This window comes from Festucalex cinctus, chromosome 5, assembly GCF_051991245.1.
Source record: "Festucalex cinctus isolate MCC-2025b chromosome 5, RoL_Fcin_1.0, whole genome shotgun sequence".
Classification (NCBI taxonomy): domain Eukaryota; kingdom Metazoa; phylum Chordata; class Actinopteri; order Syngnathiformes; family Syngnathidae; genus Festucalex; species Festucalex cinctus.
This window is the reverse complement of record NC_135415.1, coordinates 29681915-29697773: the sequence shown is the minus strand read 5'-3', so window position 1 is coordinate 29697773 and position 15859 is coordinate 29681915. Positions and strand designations below refer to the sequence as shown.

At 40.8% G+C, this 15859-nt stretch overlaps 1 protein-coding gene across 10 annotated transcripts in view; it reads left to right on the top strand.

Moving 5' to 3' along the window:
• Positions 1 to 15859, top strand: part of fbrsl1 (fibrosin-like 1) — a 302303-nt gene that overhangs the window by 33656 nt on the left and 252788 nt on the right. For 8 of the 10 annotated variants that reach the window (XM_077521252.1, XM_077521251.1, XM_077521249.1 and 5 more), the window contains exon 1: positions 7366 to 7721. The exons of 1 other annotated variant lie outside the window; for it this stretch is intronic. In XM_077521252.1, coding sequence (XP_077377378.1) covers positions 7431 to 7721 — 291 coding nt within the window. In that variant the 5' untranslated portion in view covers positions 7366 to 7430. Of the gene's footprint in view, positions 1 to 7355; positions 7722 to 15859 lie in introns of those variants that run through there. One more of the 10 variants, XM_077521256.1, reaches the window with a different exon arrangement.

Genomic DNA, 15859 nt, shown 5'->3' with positions numbered 1-15859 from the left:
AAATAACAGCAACACATATAAACCACCTATAATCTCTAATAATGTTGAGGCACTTACTTGCTAATGCAAGCACACATTGATCGCTCCACAAGCAAATTAGGTTCACCTTCATCTGACAATTAGCATAGATTTTAGAAGGCCAAAACATCCCTAATGAAAATTTAAATTGCACTAATAAACTAGCCACTAGATGGTGCTAGAACTTCACAAATGGAAATCAACCCGACTTTTTTTTTTTTTTTTTTTGTTTGTTTGTTTTTTTTAACATATGTGTTCCTTTTAAATATTGTGAACATGACGACGACGATGTTGTGGCAGTTTTAATATCACGATATCGTGACATCCCTAGTCGCTACTATGTTTAATTGCGGAGTTCTTTGCTTTAGTAAATGAATGAATAATCCGCTCAATAACACAATGATTCAAACGAAGATGGAATAATGATGATCTCCTCTCAATATACTCACAAATTGATTTACTCTGTGTGAAATCTGGGACTGTTTTCAACACAAAAAAGATATATTTGACTTCATCCGTTTGTATGAATGGCAACAGGTAGATCCAATAGTTTATCGTACCTTCTGCCGATACACGATATACGCTTACTTAATGTTCTTTTCTTCCGCCACAATATTCATCCACTTGCAGATTTGCCTGACTCATAATGGACAGAACATGGCTGCACTTTTTTATTCATTTTTTTATTGGTTATTTTCCAAATGAACACATGATCCATCTGGTATGTCGATTAGAGGCCAAAAGGCTTTTTTTTTTTTCTTTTTCTTTTTAATAACCAACCACAATAGGTGGTTTGACAGTGAGAAATTGTGGGTGTGTGGAACATTTGACTTTAATGGAGCCTAACAGAGTTCACGTCAGGTCATGTTTTTCTAAATGGCAATTTTTCATCGTCTTGCGGAAGATTTCTGGTTACTGAACTTCATGATTTATTTGCCGTAGCCATGTTGCAGTTGGCAGACGATACGTCAGTTATTGCCCCGCTCAGTTGACCAAAAATCCGCAAGTTTGCACAACACTTGAAGTGAATTGTGGATTTTTTGGCCTTTGGTCTGTTACATTCCGGGTGTGGACAAATTGCTGTATGCGGCTGCCAACTGAGTGACTTGTCTTAATGTTTTTTAGTTAAACATATGTGTTTTCCTGCTGAATTGTCTGCAATGTGAAAGCATAATTTTGCTGTGTAATTGAAATAAATGTTCTCATCCGCTTCACATTCCTTGCCTCTCAGTCCAGAGCCTGCACATTATACTTTTGCATCTGTTTTGTATCTTAAACGTTTTAGCATTGCGTACTTAGTAGGGGTGTCACGATTCGCCAACTCCACGATTCGATTTAAATTTCGATTTTGGGGTCACGATTCGATTTTTTTTTCGATTTTTTTTTTTTTTTTTTTTTCTCCGCTCCCCCACTTTATAACACAGAGGCATATGCTTCTGTAGGCTAAGGCTAGTCTATGATCATTGGTTCTATTCATTGTACAGTAAATCTTATTTCAAAAGATCGGCTACATATAGGTGATGCAATTTCCATATTATTTTTGTGTAAATTTATGTAATATATGATAATTGACATTAGGCAGGAATGATCAAATTCAAAGAATTTATTTACAATATAAAGTTAACCGTCTTGTTCTTACTGAAGTGTAAAATAAAAAATAAAAAAACAAAAACAAAAAGTCACAGTGGGTGCCTGCCATCTATTGACTGTTTTTGGTTACAACAGTGTGCTGTGCGTTCCTCTTAAAATAATGTGCAATGTGCAACAACAACAAAAAATATATTGTATCCAAAGTCATGGAACAAATACAGCCTGAACAAACTATATCCCAACATTTACAGTTGCTGGGCATACTGTAGCGTGGTTCAAGTACACTAATTAAATGTTTGAATCCAGCGTTTTCCAAGGCTGCAGGTCTGCTGCTATAAATAGACCTATGGATCTGGCGTTTCGCGCGAGCTGAAGTGTGTGGAAGTTTCACTGTAAATGAGGATGAAATAGTTGATTGGACCGTTGTTTTCCCACTTCTAGTTGAATTTGATAAATCTAAATCTTTGTGATGCCTGCGTAAATGTCCCGTCATGTTTGTCGTGTTTCCCGTTGTTACGGCTGGCGGCTCGGGCCCGCCGCCGGCTCCGCTCCCCTAGTATGTATGTGTGTGTTTGTGTCGGCTGGTGCCCGTATAATGGTACTTCAGTTTGAATGCGCCAGCGCGACACTCTGATTGGAGGACTGTGCCAGCGCGACACTCCGATTGGACGACTGTGCCAGCGCGACACTCCGATTGGACGACTGTGCCAGCGCGACACTCTGATTGGAGGACTGTGCCAGCGCGACACTCCGATTGGACGACTGTGCCAGCGCGACACTCCGATTGGACGACTGTGCCAGCGCGACGCTATTGTGTATCCGTGTATTATACCCCTATTGGTTATTGTTGTTTCTCCTCCGTTCTGTCAGTTCTGTCAAATGCGGTTATTATTTGTTCACCTTCCACTTTCACTCCCTTGTCAAACCCCTGCCTGAAATTTCAATTAAAACTACTCAGATGTTAAAGTCGACCCGTGTTTATCTACTCTATATTTTCTGTTATTGTGTTACTTCCCTTCCCCTTGACGAGCCGGGCGTAACACCGTGGCCGAGTACAGTACGCGCACATAGCATATCTTGCAAACTGTGGTCTTTTTATCGACAACGTGAACGTTGTCGACATAACTCACCGGGAACGCAAAATGTTTCCAAACTGGTGACGAGAGAAGCGGGAGCGGCTTGAAGCACCATTGCTGTGTCTGTCCGCGCTTGCCATCATGACTGCAGGAGAAGTCAGCTAACAAGTGCCGTTAGCTAGTAGCTGAATGGCTGCGTCTCATTTGCTTTCCTGGGAGGTGGCGGTGGCGGCGGTGGCGGCGGGCGCGGGGGGGGGGGGGGGGGCATCGAATCGTGTGTCCTCTCTTCTATTTCGATGCTCGAAATCGTGACGTAATTTCGATCGATTTCGATAAAAAATCGAAATCGTGACACCCTTAGTACTTAGAGATGTCACGATAAGGGCAATATCGTGATATCGTGATATTAAAACTGCCACAATATTGTCGCTGTCATGTTCACAATATTTATTTATTTTTTATTTATTTTTTATTTTATTTTATTTTATTTTATTTTTTTTTTTTTATAAGAGCTCAGAATTGTTCATTCGGTAGTCTTACCGATTCAACGTCTTGTCATCATTGCTCTTTTTTTTTTTTTTTTTTTTTTTTTTTTTTTGTGTATGTTTGCGTGCGTGCGTGCAAATACGTGTAAATTTATACTCATTCATTCACCTAAAGCCTTATAAATATCCCATTACCCTTCGCCTTAACCAGGTACTTCAGAATCTTGCCAGAGTCGTGAGGTTTAAATGGTCAGGAGACCAGAGAAAAGGTCAGGAAAAAAAAAGAAATAAAGAGAAAAGAAAGGAAAATCAAAGTGAAATCCAGCACCGACCAAACACTTCCTGCCTTCCCCATGATTACAAAATCAAAGTCTTACGCCAACCCCGGAAGCCTCAAAATTCCAGCAAATTTGGCGAGATCTCAAGAGACCAGAGGAAAAACTAAAGAGAGGAAGGAGGGAAGGATCGATAAGGCAGAGAGAGATCCATAGAAGCCAGTACATCCAATCCATCAAAGTGAAGTCCAGCACCAACAAGACCCCTCCTACGTGGTTACAAAACCAGAGTCTTATGCCAACCCCAGAAACCTCATACTTCTAATAAATTAAGATCTCAAGTGACCAGAGGAAAAACTAAAGAGAGGAAGGAGGGAAGGATAGATAGAGCAAAGTGAGAACCACAGACACCAGCACCAACTGATTCAAGGGGCTGTGGGAGGGAGAGGCTACTTCTGTTGAGTTTCAGTAGATGCTGGTGCGACGGATCTGGCATGCATAAGGACCACCACCAAAGAAAGAAGCCGTCAACCGCGGTCCAGCAAAGCGACATGCACCCTCTAGTGGCTATTTTATTAGTGCAATTTAATTTTCATTAGGGATGTTTTGGCCTTCTATGTTTAAAATCTATGCTAATTGTCAGATGAAGGGGAACCTAATTTGCTTGTGAAGCGATACGTGTGCTTGCATTAGCAAGTAAGTGCCTCCATATTATTAGAGATTGCAGGTGGTTTATACGCATTGCTGTTATGTACAAAAGCACAATATTGTGCTTTATTTTTATTCCGAGCAGGGTTTGATTCCTGGTGGTTAACAGAGGTTAGCGTAACATGAGACTGATCCCGTCTCTCTTTCCCTGAAAGTGCATTTGCGAAAAGATTGATACACTAAGTCGTGTGGCTATTGTTCTCTAAAGTAACATCACGGAAGATTACGGGTATTTTTATAAACGCGGCATATCTTGAACAGGAGACAGTGGGCAGCAACATCAAAAAGTACGGACAAGTAACATTTGGAGACGTGCACTCCGTGACCCGACTCAGCGGCGTATCAGAACCTCTTCATCATACTCACTCACTAACTGTCAAATCCAGTTTAATCACCTACAGTGCCCGGGATAATTTAGCCCCTCGGCGCTCTGTATTAGCATAAAAGTCCTTGCGTTTTGCATCTTGTTGCGTTTCTCTCCTGTTTTCACGGAAGATTCAAACCAGAGAGAAATTTCTCTCCCAGGAACCATGCAGCAACGCTAACTGCCTCAATATGTCATTTGCCTTTCTCATTATTTTGCTTCCCCACCTTTCAGTACTGTGAGGATCAAATAATAAGTAACTTGGCTGAGAACATTCACTTTCCTGTCAATTGCAAATCTGTATATGAGATTATTAACCGTAAACGCTTTTGATCTGAACTCCTCATTCTAGCCGGACACAGAGTACATTTACATGCAGTCACGCAAATATTGGCAATATTCAGGTTTTGAAAAGCCATGTAAACATACACAAAAACTTGAATATCCTTTTATTCGGGTTATTAACATTTGCTCCCAATAACGTGTAAATACTTTTTTTTTTTTTTTTTTTTTTTTTTTTTTAATGTTTAAAGTATCCCAACGACGAATTTATGCGTTTTGTTTTATGCTAGATAAACTAGCAAAACATTTTGTAAGTCTTTTCTTAAAAATAAACAAAATGTAATTCTAAAATAATAATAAAAAGTCTGAATTAACAAAGCAATTAACTCATTTGCTCCAAAAAACGTATAAATATGCTTTCCCCCCCCCCCCCCAAATATAATAGCCCTTCAGCCCTTCTTTCGGATGTCAATGTTGCAAATGATGTGATGTGATTGATGTAAACTGTAATGTGTCCGAAAGGAAAAAATGAATAAGCCTAAACCTAATATATAATGACGTTGCGCCCATGGTGTTTTTTAAATATTGCGCACAAGTAATACACATAAAAAAAGCAAAAAACTAATACTGAAAATAACTAAACTAAACATTTATTAAAGAACTAAAACTAACAGAACTGCCCTGAGAAATAATTAAAACTAATTTAAAAAAAAAAAAAAAAAAAAACCTCAAAACAAAATAAAAACTAAAATGAAAAATTCCAAAACTACACTAACCCTACTGCCATATTACAAATAAATTGGTTTATATACTGGAGCATTTTTATAAGTATGCAAAAGCGCAAATAAATTATTTGTACAATTTTTAGGACTAAACACAATTTCTCTTCATAACATGTTGTGGCCCTTGCGTCCTTCTGATTTTCTGTATGTGGCCCTCGAATGAAAAAGTTTGGACACCCCTGCTCTAAAGTCATCATTACGCCATCGTTAACATATTGGCCTTTTTTTATGAGTAGGATGAGCTGCTGAATCAGCACTGTATTTGCGTCAACGTCGATACAAGTTTAACATGTTACACAAGTCAGTGAAATGTTTGATGGAATTAATTTAGATGTAACAAAAAAAAAAAAAAGTTGTGACTTCACATTGCAGAACTCTGACCCCTCCCCCAATAGCTAAAAAAAAAATCTCATTCATTCACTTGGGAGGGGAGAGTGTCATGTTTGCCATTATTTTTTTTTTTTGCCCCCAGGAAATCTGACAATAAGCTGATGCCACTTTTCATTTTCAGTTTTCTGCTGGCGAACCAGCTCTGAGGATAGGATAATATAGCCAGCCATTACCAAAAAAAAAAAAAAAAAAAAAGAGCTTGTCAAAACATGATGTGCGGAGGAAATACAAGACGTGCCATCACTTCTGACTGACAGCCTAAAATTGTGACATGTGTGAGAACCTGGGGCAACAGTTGTACATTTTGTTTTGTTTTTTATTGATGTTGTTTCTTATAACAGCAAGCTCCCTTTTGGTTAACTGTGATCCAGAAGTGGCGCAAATACGTCGGCTGTGACGGCTTTCTGTTAAGCGCGACTGCCTCTTCATTTCGGATGAAAGGATGCGATGGAGAGAGAGAAGAGATTTTAATCACTCCTGTCGCTTTAAGGACTCTTATCAAACGCTTATTATGCGAATGGAGAGCACGGTGAGCCGCTGAGCAACCAAGGGACGGACTGGAGTGGATTTGTGTGTGTGTGTGGGGGGGGGGTGAAGCCAACATTTATCCGAGCTGGAATGGATCGCTTCTCTGCCGTATGGAGTTTGATTGCACACTGGACCGCCGTCTGACTCGGACGCTTCGGATCGTTTCGGATATAATTGCGCACAAGTAGCACGCAAAACACTTGAAGCACGGCGAGGAATTTAATATCTTGAAATATCTTCAAAGTCAACACACGCGGGGGGAATTACTGAAGGAGCAACATCACTTCCCTCGGGTGACCACCAAGCGTTCGGTCTCGACTGGATAGTACCCGAGATCTTTTTGGATCATGGATCGGGGAGGTGGGGAAACAACAACAACAACGACAACGACCAGCGACATGATTTCTCTGCACTGTTTGCGCCCCGCAGCGAGATTCGGCGTTGGCGCTCTGTCAATGTTGCAATGCAACAAAAGTTACAAAGCGAGTCTAATGCGTGGATTTTGAAACTGTATCTGCCATTTTGCACCTGCTTGAAGCAGACAGCGCCTCGACACGGTGCCGATTCGTGACCAAAAAAAAAAAACGTGTGGCTTCCCCCCCCCCCTTCCCCTCTCCTGCCTGTGTTGATACTTGCACGTTTGCTTGTCGTAATGGAGATTGGCGAGTTTTTTTGTTTTTTTTTACTCAAGGTCATTGAGTGTTTAAGGCTTGCTCTACACACGGTCATTTTGTAGTCGTTGCAGCGCAGCCTAAAATTGATCACCGTGTCTTGTTTGTGATTCCACGGCGCAGACACAGCGTCTCCCGTGGAATTCTGTTTGCATTGGTTTTGACACTCCAAGACCACCCCCCCTCCTCTCCCCTCCTCTCCCCTCCTCTCCCCTCCCCGCTCTCCTTCCCTCCCTCCCTCCCTCCTTCCTCCCCCTTAACATGGAGGGGAAATTGAAGAAGGGTCGGAGATGCCGGCCCAAGCGGGAAAGGGTGCGAAGGTTGCGAGAGACGGGGAGCAAGGACCCCCGTAGCCCCGACCCCAACTCCGCGTATTCCGACGGGGAGGGACACAGTCCGAAGAGGGACGCAAAAAGGGCGCCGCCGCACGCCCCAGCGGCCGCAAAAGGCCCGCGCACCCCCCGCCGGAAAAGACGAGAGTCCAGCTCGCAGGAAGAGGATATCATTGATGGATTTGCTATCGCGAGTTTCATCAGTCTGGACTGTCTGGAGGTAAGCAGGAAGCGCATCATTACCTTCTGTCTGTTGATGTGTACACTCACAAAAAAAAGAAAGAAAAGACTACATCATTGCTCCATTGGGGTTACAGTAGGGCTCTCCAGTGGGTTGGCGTCTTGCTAGGGGTGTCCAAACTTTTTCTACTCAGGGCCTCAGGAAAAATGGAAGGATGACGATGCTCATGTTGTTTTGTGTAACATTCTAAAACCAATCAAATGTAGTGGATGTCAACTTATGTATTGAAAAGGGGCAAATAATAGCCTTTTGTTATCAGTGACAAGCTTGTTACATTTAACTTAAGTAAATGTTGGAGAAAAAAAAAAGTAGTGTGGGGCAGCACGGTTGTGGACTGATGGTTCAAATCTCTCCAGCTGTCCTGTTTGTAGTTTTAATGTTTACCTTGAGTGGGGTTTCTCCAGGTATTCCGGCTTCCTCCCATATTCCAAAAAATGTGCATTTTAAGTTCAGTGAAGACTCATAAGTTGTACTTAAGTGTGAATGTGAGTGCCCAATGATTGGTTGTTAACCAGTGCCCAAAATTAGCTTGGATGGGCCCCAACACGAACAAAGGCAAACACTAGAACATTTATTTATTTATTTTTTTGCTTCTAACCATCTGATGTAGTCCATATTTGGAATTTATTATTAGAATTCACCGCCGGCCAATTAAAAATGTCAACACATGGCCCCGAGGCCAGACTTTGGACACCCCTGATCTAGATAGATTTCACTTCACGTTTATTACGATAAAATTGTATTGCCCTTATCTGTCCTTATGTTGGACCATCACACTGGGCTTGGATTTTGTTCAAACAGCAGGATATTCACAAAGACATTACACATTTATACAATGGTTTTATTAAACAGACATGTTTCACTTTAAAGTACAGTTGTGCTTGTAAGTTATTTAAACTTATGAGCACAACTGTAAATGCACAAAAAGTAAACATGGCTAAATGGTACAAAAGTTTACATGCACATCTATACTCGTGTCCACTTCAAATTCTAAAAATATCAAAACATTTGTATTGTAACAGTATTTTTTTTTGATTTTATGGACATTCGACCTTTTCCTCACCATGCAGTTGCACTCATAAGTTTACATCGGCTATGCAAACTTACAAGCACAACTAATACCCCCTGTTGTACTGAAACATGTCTGTTCCAAAAAAAATAAACACAGTGACTTTCAGTACACCCTGTAGTTCAGTTTTTTAATGTGCCAGTGTGGATGGCAGTTGTTTTTGGCTGCCACTGCGCCAATGCATTTTAAAACGTCGCTGCCTTGTGAATGAGACGTTTCCTGCTGGCAGCATTAAGGAAAACAAACAGGTGCTGTCATGTCTCAAATGGCTCGGATAGTGTTGTATTGACATTCACGCTGAGTTGTAAATGCACTTCTGACGTTTTTTGCTCGCTGATGAACATCCTTTTTTTTTTTTTTTTTTTTTTGCAACAGTTATCTGTCCCAGGCTTGATGGACAGGTTAGCGATAGCTTGTTTCTGCCATTACTCGTTGGTGTTTCTAATGTTAGCAAGAATGCTTTCAGGAATGAATGATGTTCTCCTGTGACATTCTCTTATTATCTCATTAAGTGGCAAATGAAAAATACATCTTTACTCCCAGCGGGATGTCGGTCTTGACTGACAAGGCAGACGTGTGACTGTTTTGATTTTCCAGGACATTAAGGGTTGCCTCTTTTTCATCTGGGGGGGAAAGAAAAGATTCTGGATCTTTAATAAAGACAGCTAGCATGTCCTCGGAGGTCTATATTTCAAGATGATGACCTAATTTACAATCCCAATGATGATACCACAAGGCACTTAATTTCAGCAACTGCCACCCATGACGTCTCGGCAAAGGAATTAATCAGTCACGTCTCTTTTACTCCTACACAGTAATTGGTTTTGATTCGGTTAAATGCCGGTTTGCAGCGGAATATCACGTCAGAAACGAGCGCGCCACCGCCAGGCAAAAGCGGAACAGTAGCACCTCTTGATAATCATCAGCTGGCCATCTGTTAACAAGTTTAACCTGTCCGGGTCATGGGCAATTCTATTGCGTTTGCATTTCGTTGAAACCTTTCACGATGCTTTGGAGTGGATTAAAGTGTGGCGAGGGGAGAAGGGGGCAAGATGTTGGTGAAGAGAAGGTGCTTGAACTCTAACCTCCAACAACTATTGAAGTGCTTTTGAAGTCCCAGAAGGAAAGCACCTACACTCTAGATCAAATGTATTATACCTCATTAAATCGGAGTGTAAGATTGCCATTAAGAAGGATGCGCTTGCTATTTAGTGTCATGGATGTCACAGCAGTGCTTAACATTGTGACATGTTTATGAAGCACGTGTGAAGGAAGATTCCCTCGTGTGTTATGATCTCGTATCTGTGATTGTGTCTGCCCTCTTGAGCTTTTCGCAGCTGCCGTCTACTTTGAGGATGTCATAGCAGCTAAGTGGTTTTTATTTATTTATTTATTTATTATTATTATTATTTGCTGTCTTCTCTGCTAACATGCTGGTGTCGGTCCACACTCTGCTTTGAGCGATTCTCTTGCGCGGTTATATTTTCACATTTGCCATTCTAGTTGAGTTTGTCTTAAATCAAACCGTGTATTTATTTTGGCTGCACTCTGATTATTATTCTAAGATATGTGGGAAATAGTCCCACTGAACTGCCTAATACATATTGAATGAGAACAGGAATCAGTGCACCCTCCATTCAAGCTTATATTTCATGGCTAAGTCAATGAAGCATTATATGGCTGCTGGCTCTCATGCCATCTACTTGTTGGTAATGGTTTCGATTTTCATCCGAATTGGTTCTAGCTTATTATATTATGTCAGTGGATCCCGACTTATGATTTCTGCTTTGTGTTGATTTCCTCTGAAAGGAATAGCCCGATTGTTGGCCGGGCCGAATATGACAAATATCGGCATTGGCCTTTTTACGAATCGGGACGGCCGATAAATCTGGTAACTTTGTTGCAAATTTTGAACATGTTCAGACAATTTTTCTGCGGAGATTATTCGAAATGTTTGACGAAAATACAAAATTCGCAAAATGTTCACATTCATTTGTGGTCCGGTGAGATACAGGAAACTTTTCATGATGCTGACTCCCGACACTTTTTTTTTTTTTTTTGGTTAAAATTCAGAAATTATGTTGACATTCTGGAAAACTATCTGCAGTAGAAAACTTTAGGGAGTTATTTACTTGCTTAGTTTTTCACATGGTGATGACCTGGGAAGACCCTTGCAATTTTTGTCGTTTTTAAACAATGCTATTTTTTTTTCTTTTCTTTTATATTTATATATATATATATATATATATATATATATATATATATATATATATATATATATATATATATATATATATTTTTTTTTTATATTAAAATTATTTTTAAAGGCCCGGTCTGCCGTTTCGACTCAGGAAAAGGCGCTTTTTAAATGTAGGATTTAAACAAACAAACTAATTCTCAATTTACAGCTATGGGCTTCTCTTAATGTCTGATGGTGATTTTTTTTCCTTGACCCTTTCAAGGTGATTGAGGGCCAACATGATTGCGTTAGTATTCCGGAGCACAGATGAGCTCTCTGGTTTAATGGATGCATGGTGCAAATATTTCCTCAGCATTATTTTATGGTGTCACTGTCCCATCCCTTGTTGCTCTCCAAAGAGTTTAAACCCATTTCACCTTTTCGTTAACACCAGCATCGCCTCATTGTCCTGTTTGAGACTGCAAGCTGTGCACAGTGGTTACCGAATGGTCATAAAAACCTCACGTTTCGCCCCCCCCCTCTCGTTGCACTTTTTCGCTGTTATTTTCGTTCCAAACTGATAGGATCAAGCTCCCTTGACGCTCGGCTTCGACGCTCGCCTGATCTCGTAACCCGTTTCATTACAGCTTGAAAGCCATTTGCCACCAAGGCTACATATGATAATGCCAGATATATTTTCTCTGAATCTCCCGTCTCTGTACTTGGGAGCAATGGTTTATACAAACACAGCTGTCATGCTTTGACATTTGCACTGGTTAGTAATAGAAATAAACGCCGGCCTGAATTTAAGAATCTGTTCTCCGTTCAAGGCTGCGATGTTTCAGTCTGTGAGCGTATTCGATAGTTCCCTCTTAACTATTTCAAATAAATGTGCCATCGCATGCGCTGAAGTCATTTTCCCAAATGTGGATCAGTTGATTCCCCGGGATAGATGCCTTGCACCTGACAGCAGTGTTGTAAAACAATTACCCGCTGCTGCTTTGCTGTGGGGATTGAACAAGTGAGTAGATAATCAACTGACACAATTATCTGTCTGTCACACCATTAATGATGTTTGATTTGCTCTGTTTGCTGTCTGACGGATGTTGGATCACACCAATCCCCTTCTCGTTAATCCAAAATCCTTCTGTTCATCTGCTTGTAAAAATGAATTTGCGGCTTTGCTTGGCTGTTTTTGTTTTGCAGAATGAGTTGCTTAAATCACCCCAAATAAGGATTTAAATGTTAATTCAATTTTAGTAGCGGTGTCAAGGTCAGGATCTTGAGTTGCGAGGCAGAACGTTTTATTTAGAGAGTGTCATCGTTTTTTTTTTGTAAGAGTGTCCTTTTATAGATCTTTCTTTTTATTAATCCTGGGAAGAGTAGTTAAGTGGAATTGCTCTCTTTTTCCTTAAGGTTCTGTTTTACACAGATAATCATCTGTTGTTGGCCACCGAACAGCTCTTATAGAGTATCGTGGGGAAATTAAGTTTTCTGCCCACAGGGATCCTGACAGTAATGGTTAGGGAAGCTGTGAATTGCTGCTTCTCTTTCTCCACCCATATTTTCCCCATCTGCTCCTCGGATTTAAGCCAGCAGCATTCCAGTTACGATTGTTTGTCTTTGAATGTAATCAAGTGCTAAAATATGAGCTCCTGTCTGAATTTTCGAGGGGGGAACAAAACAAAACCTTTCCCCTTACAAAACAACGGTGTTTTCTCATGTCGTATGTTTAATTACAGTCGAACGGATGGCGTTTTTCCGGAGTCACAGAAAGCGGCCAAAAAAAAAAAACAGGATGAAAGCTTTGAGTGTGCCTCTTATTTGGGGACCTGTTCATTATCTGCTGAATTGCGCAGCACATTCAGGGAATAGTGTGTAATGCTTGTTTAAAATGTTTTTTTTTTCTTTTTTTTTTCTGAGAAATCAGACGTTGTTGGTTACAAAAGAAACAATATTTACCTGTTTGATATTCCACAGTTTTTGTAGTTGTTCTGATGTTGGCGTTTTATTTACGGTGCTTTTCTTCTTCCTCGACGGTTTTGGGAGTGAATTTCAAACGTTTCATTCTCATTCGGGGCAGCAAAAATACTTCATTTGCAGCTACAAATGATTTTGATAACACTTTTCATGTTGTCAGAGTTTCTCGGGGCAGGTGTGGCCCGTTATACAGGTGGCTCCTGCAAAATTTTATACACAAGAAAAACCTTGCGTACTGTATAATGTGTTAACAAAAGTAGTAGGGATAGACGGATTATCGGTGCCGATATTTGGCATTTTGACAAATATCGGCATCAGCCATTTTTTGAATCTGAAGCCCGATAAAGCTCACTGAGCAGGGAATACTTGCGAACGTAGCGAATTTGGGGTTTTCATCAGGATTTGTAAGATGTTCGCAGTCAGTTTTTATTTGTCGTCAACACATTTGGAACATATTCACACAATTTTTTCACCGCGAAAATCTTTTTGAAACGTTTTTCCGAACCCTAACAAAAACCCCAAATGAGCTACATTCGCATGAATTTGTTACTCCAGTGAGAAATTATATATAGTTTAAAAGAAACCCCCCCCCCCCCCTTTTACCGCAAATGAATATCGGCTTGAAATATCGGTTATCGGCCTACTTGACTACAAATAATCTGTATCGTATCGGCCTTGAAAAAACCATATCGGTCTATCACGAGAAAGTAGTTTGGCCTACTCGGGGAGGCGGCCGGCAGTCGGTCTGTGGCGAAGGAGCGGCGAGTGGTGTGTCGGTGATTACCCACGGGGCCTCCGCTTCGCCCCCTCGCCACCGCCTTGTTTCGCCCTCCCCTTTCCCCACGTCCACTCAACCTTGTCCAGGCCAGGCCGCCTCAGAACCCTTCCCACAGCCGTCGGGTACGCGACTCTCCCCAGGTGGCGTCCAAAGCTGAGCCCCGTGTTGCTGTGGGCCGTGTGGAAACGGAAGCGCTATGAACTTTGCCGCATTGCTCATTTTGCCTCGCACGTGAGCGGAAATAAACAAGTGATGTTGAACAGCTGCGATTATTTAATCCCGACGTTTGAAAACCTCTGTTAATCGTAAAACCAGTTAATTACTGCACCCCTAGTATGTAACTGGCTCGTGAAAGCAACTCAATATTTGGAATTGTAACTATTTTAAAGTAATTTTCCCAACACTGCATCACACAGCGTAATGTGAACTACCATTGCTGCCATCAAAACTAACCTAGTGGAGGTCGGATTGCTGGAAACACCCTAAGTAAATAAAGTCTATCAGTGTACCAACTGGATGTACTGCATGCTCCCTCAGCCTCGAATGGTTAAACAGGATCTTAGTTCATTTTTACACATGCCATCCTCTTACAGTTTGTGGTCTGCTATGCGTTTCAGTGCAGATAAATAGTGCACTGTACTGACACTCGAAGCTATTTGAGTCACTGTTGACGTTCACGGTCAGGCAACGCATTTGTGCTACCAACCTTACTTGATGTTGACTCTTTTCTCCCAGTGGTGATAGTACTGACAAACAACTGGGCTTTAAAATTAAGAGTAACAGACCCTTCCACCTCCGCAGATTAGCTCCTTCTTATCGGGCGAGTATGGAGAGTGCTTTCTTAATGCTAGTGGGATGTCCCCCAACTGTCGCGGACTGTTGTCGACAACGCTGCTGATAAATGTGTGGTCACACAAACACAGGATTTCTTGTGTACCAGGCTCAGCCATTCAACAATGACCTAAATACACCCCACAAAGATTCCAGTGCACTATAGATTCACAACAGGCGTTGAATCACATGCCCGACCTCTTGCACTGCATTTGGTGTGTACCATCAGTTCAGAGGTACAATCATTACATTCATTCATATTAACTACAAAAGGCTGTCGAGTCGTTGCAGTATTTAAGAGTGCCCTCAAACTGTACTTAATAATTCTAAAACATTTGCACTGTGTTTTTACAGTCCACTTTTTAAATAAATACAGAGCCTGGAAAGTCTCAGGAAATTAACCAGTAAATACACGTTGAAACCATACCTTCACTAATTGTATTTCAACAGTTAACATGGTTTATATTTAACAAAAAAACATTGTTCAGTGTCGGTGATCACGGAGACGATCGAAAAGATCCGACTTGTTGCCAACTGTTGTTACTACATTATTAACTTCATTTTCCCATCCGCCGTCTTATAAAAAACAAAATACGCCTACACTGCTGCCCTTGTCTCCTTCTTAGAGTAAAAACTACTAGTCTTAGAAAATAAATACACAAAGCAATAATGCAACACTGAAATGGTAGTATTAAATTGTAGCGTTAGTGCGCTTTATCTGTAAACAGTAAAATGTTTAATACGACAGAGGTTATTTTCCCATATTGACAGTTAAATCCAGGCTGTTTGGGTAAAAGTGAAACCCTTGACTGTTGACTGCTTGGTCTTATGGAAAGTTACATTTTGTTTTGATCTCCATGTTTAAACTAGTTAAAATGCTACATGGATAATTTGCTAAGAATTTAGGTGACTGATATGCTGGGTGTCTAAGATTCTATGTGGCTAACTGGCTAACATGCTACGTACTTGGCTAATTGGCTAATATAGCCCAATGGATAAGTTAACAATTTTCTATGTGACTGAGATACTTGGTGCCTAAGTCGGTAAAATGCTAGGTGGCTAACTAGCTAATGTATTTCTTGACAAAATATGGGTTTATTCCCATGTGTAGGTAGGTATCCCTTTTACATTTGGAAGGCTTTCAACTAGTGGCAGATCTTTAGGAGGCAGTGGAACAAATAAATCCTATTCAAGAGTCTATTTTGATCCGTTCTATTTGTCTATTTTGAGGTTTATTTACATGGGACTACGAGCCCTGAAAATAAGACCCTGTGTGTTTT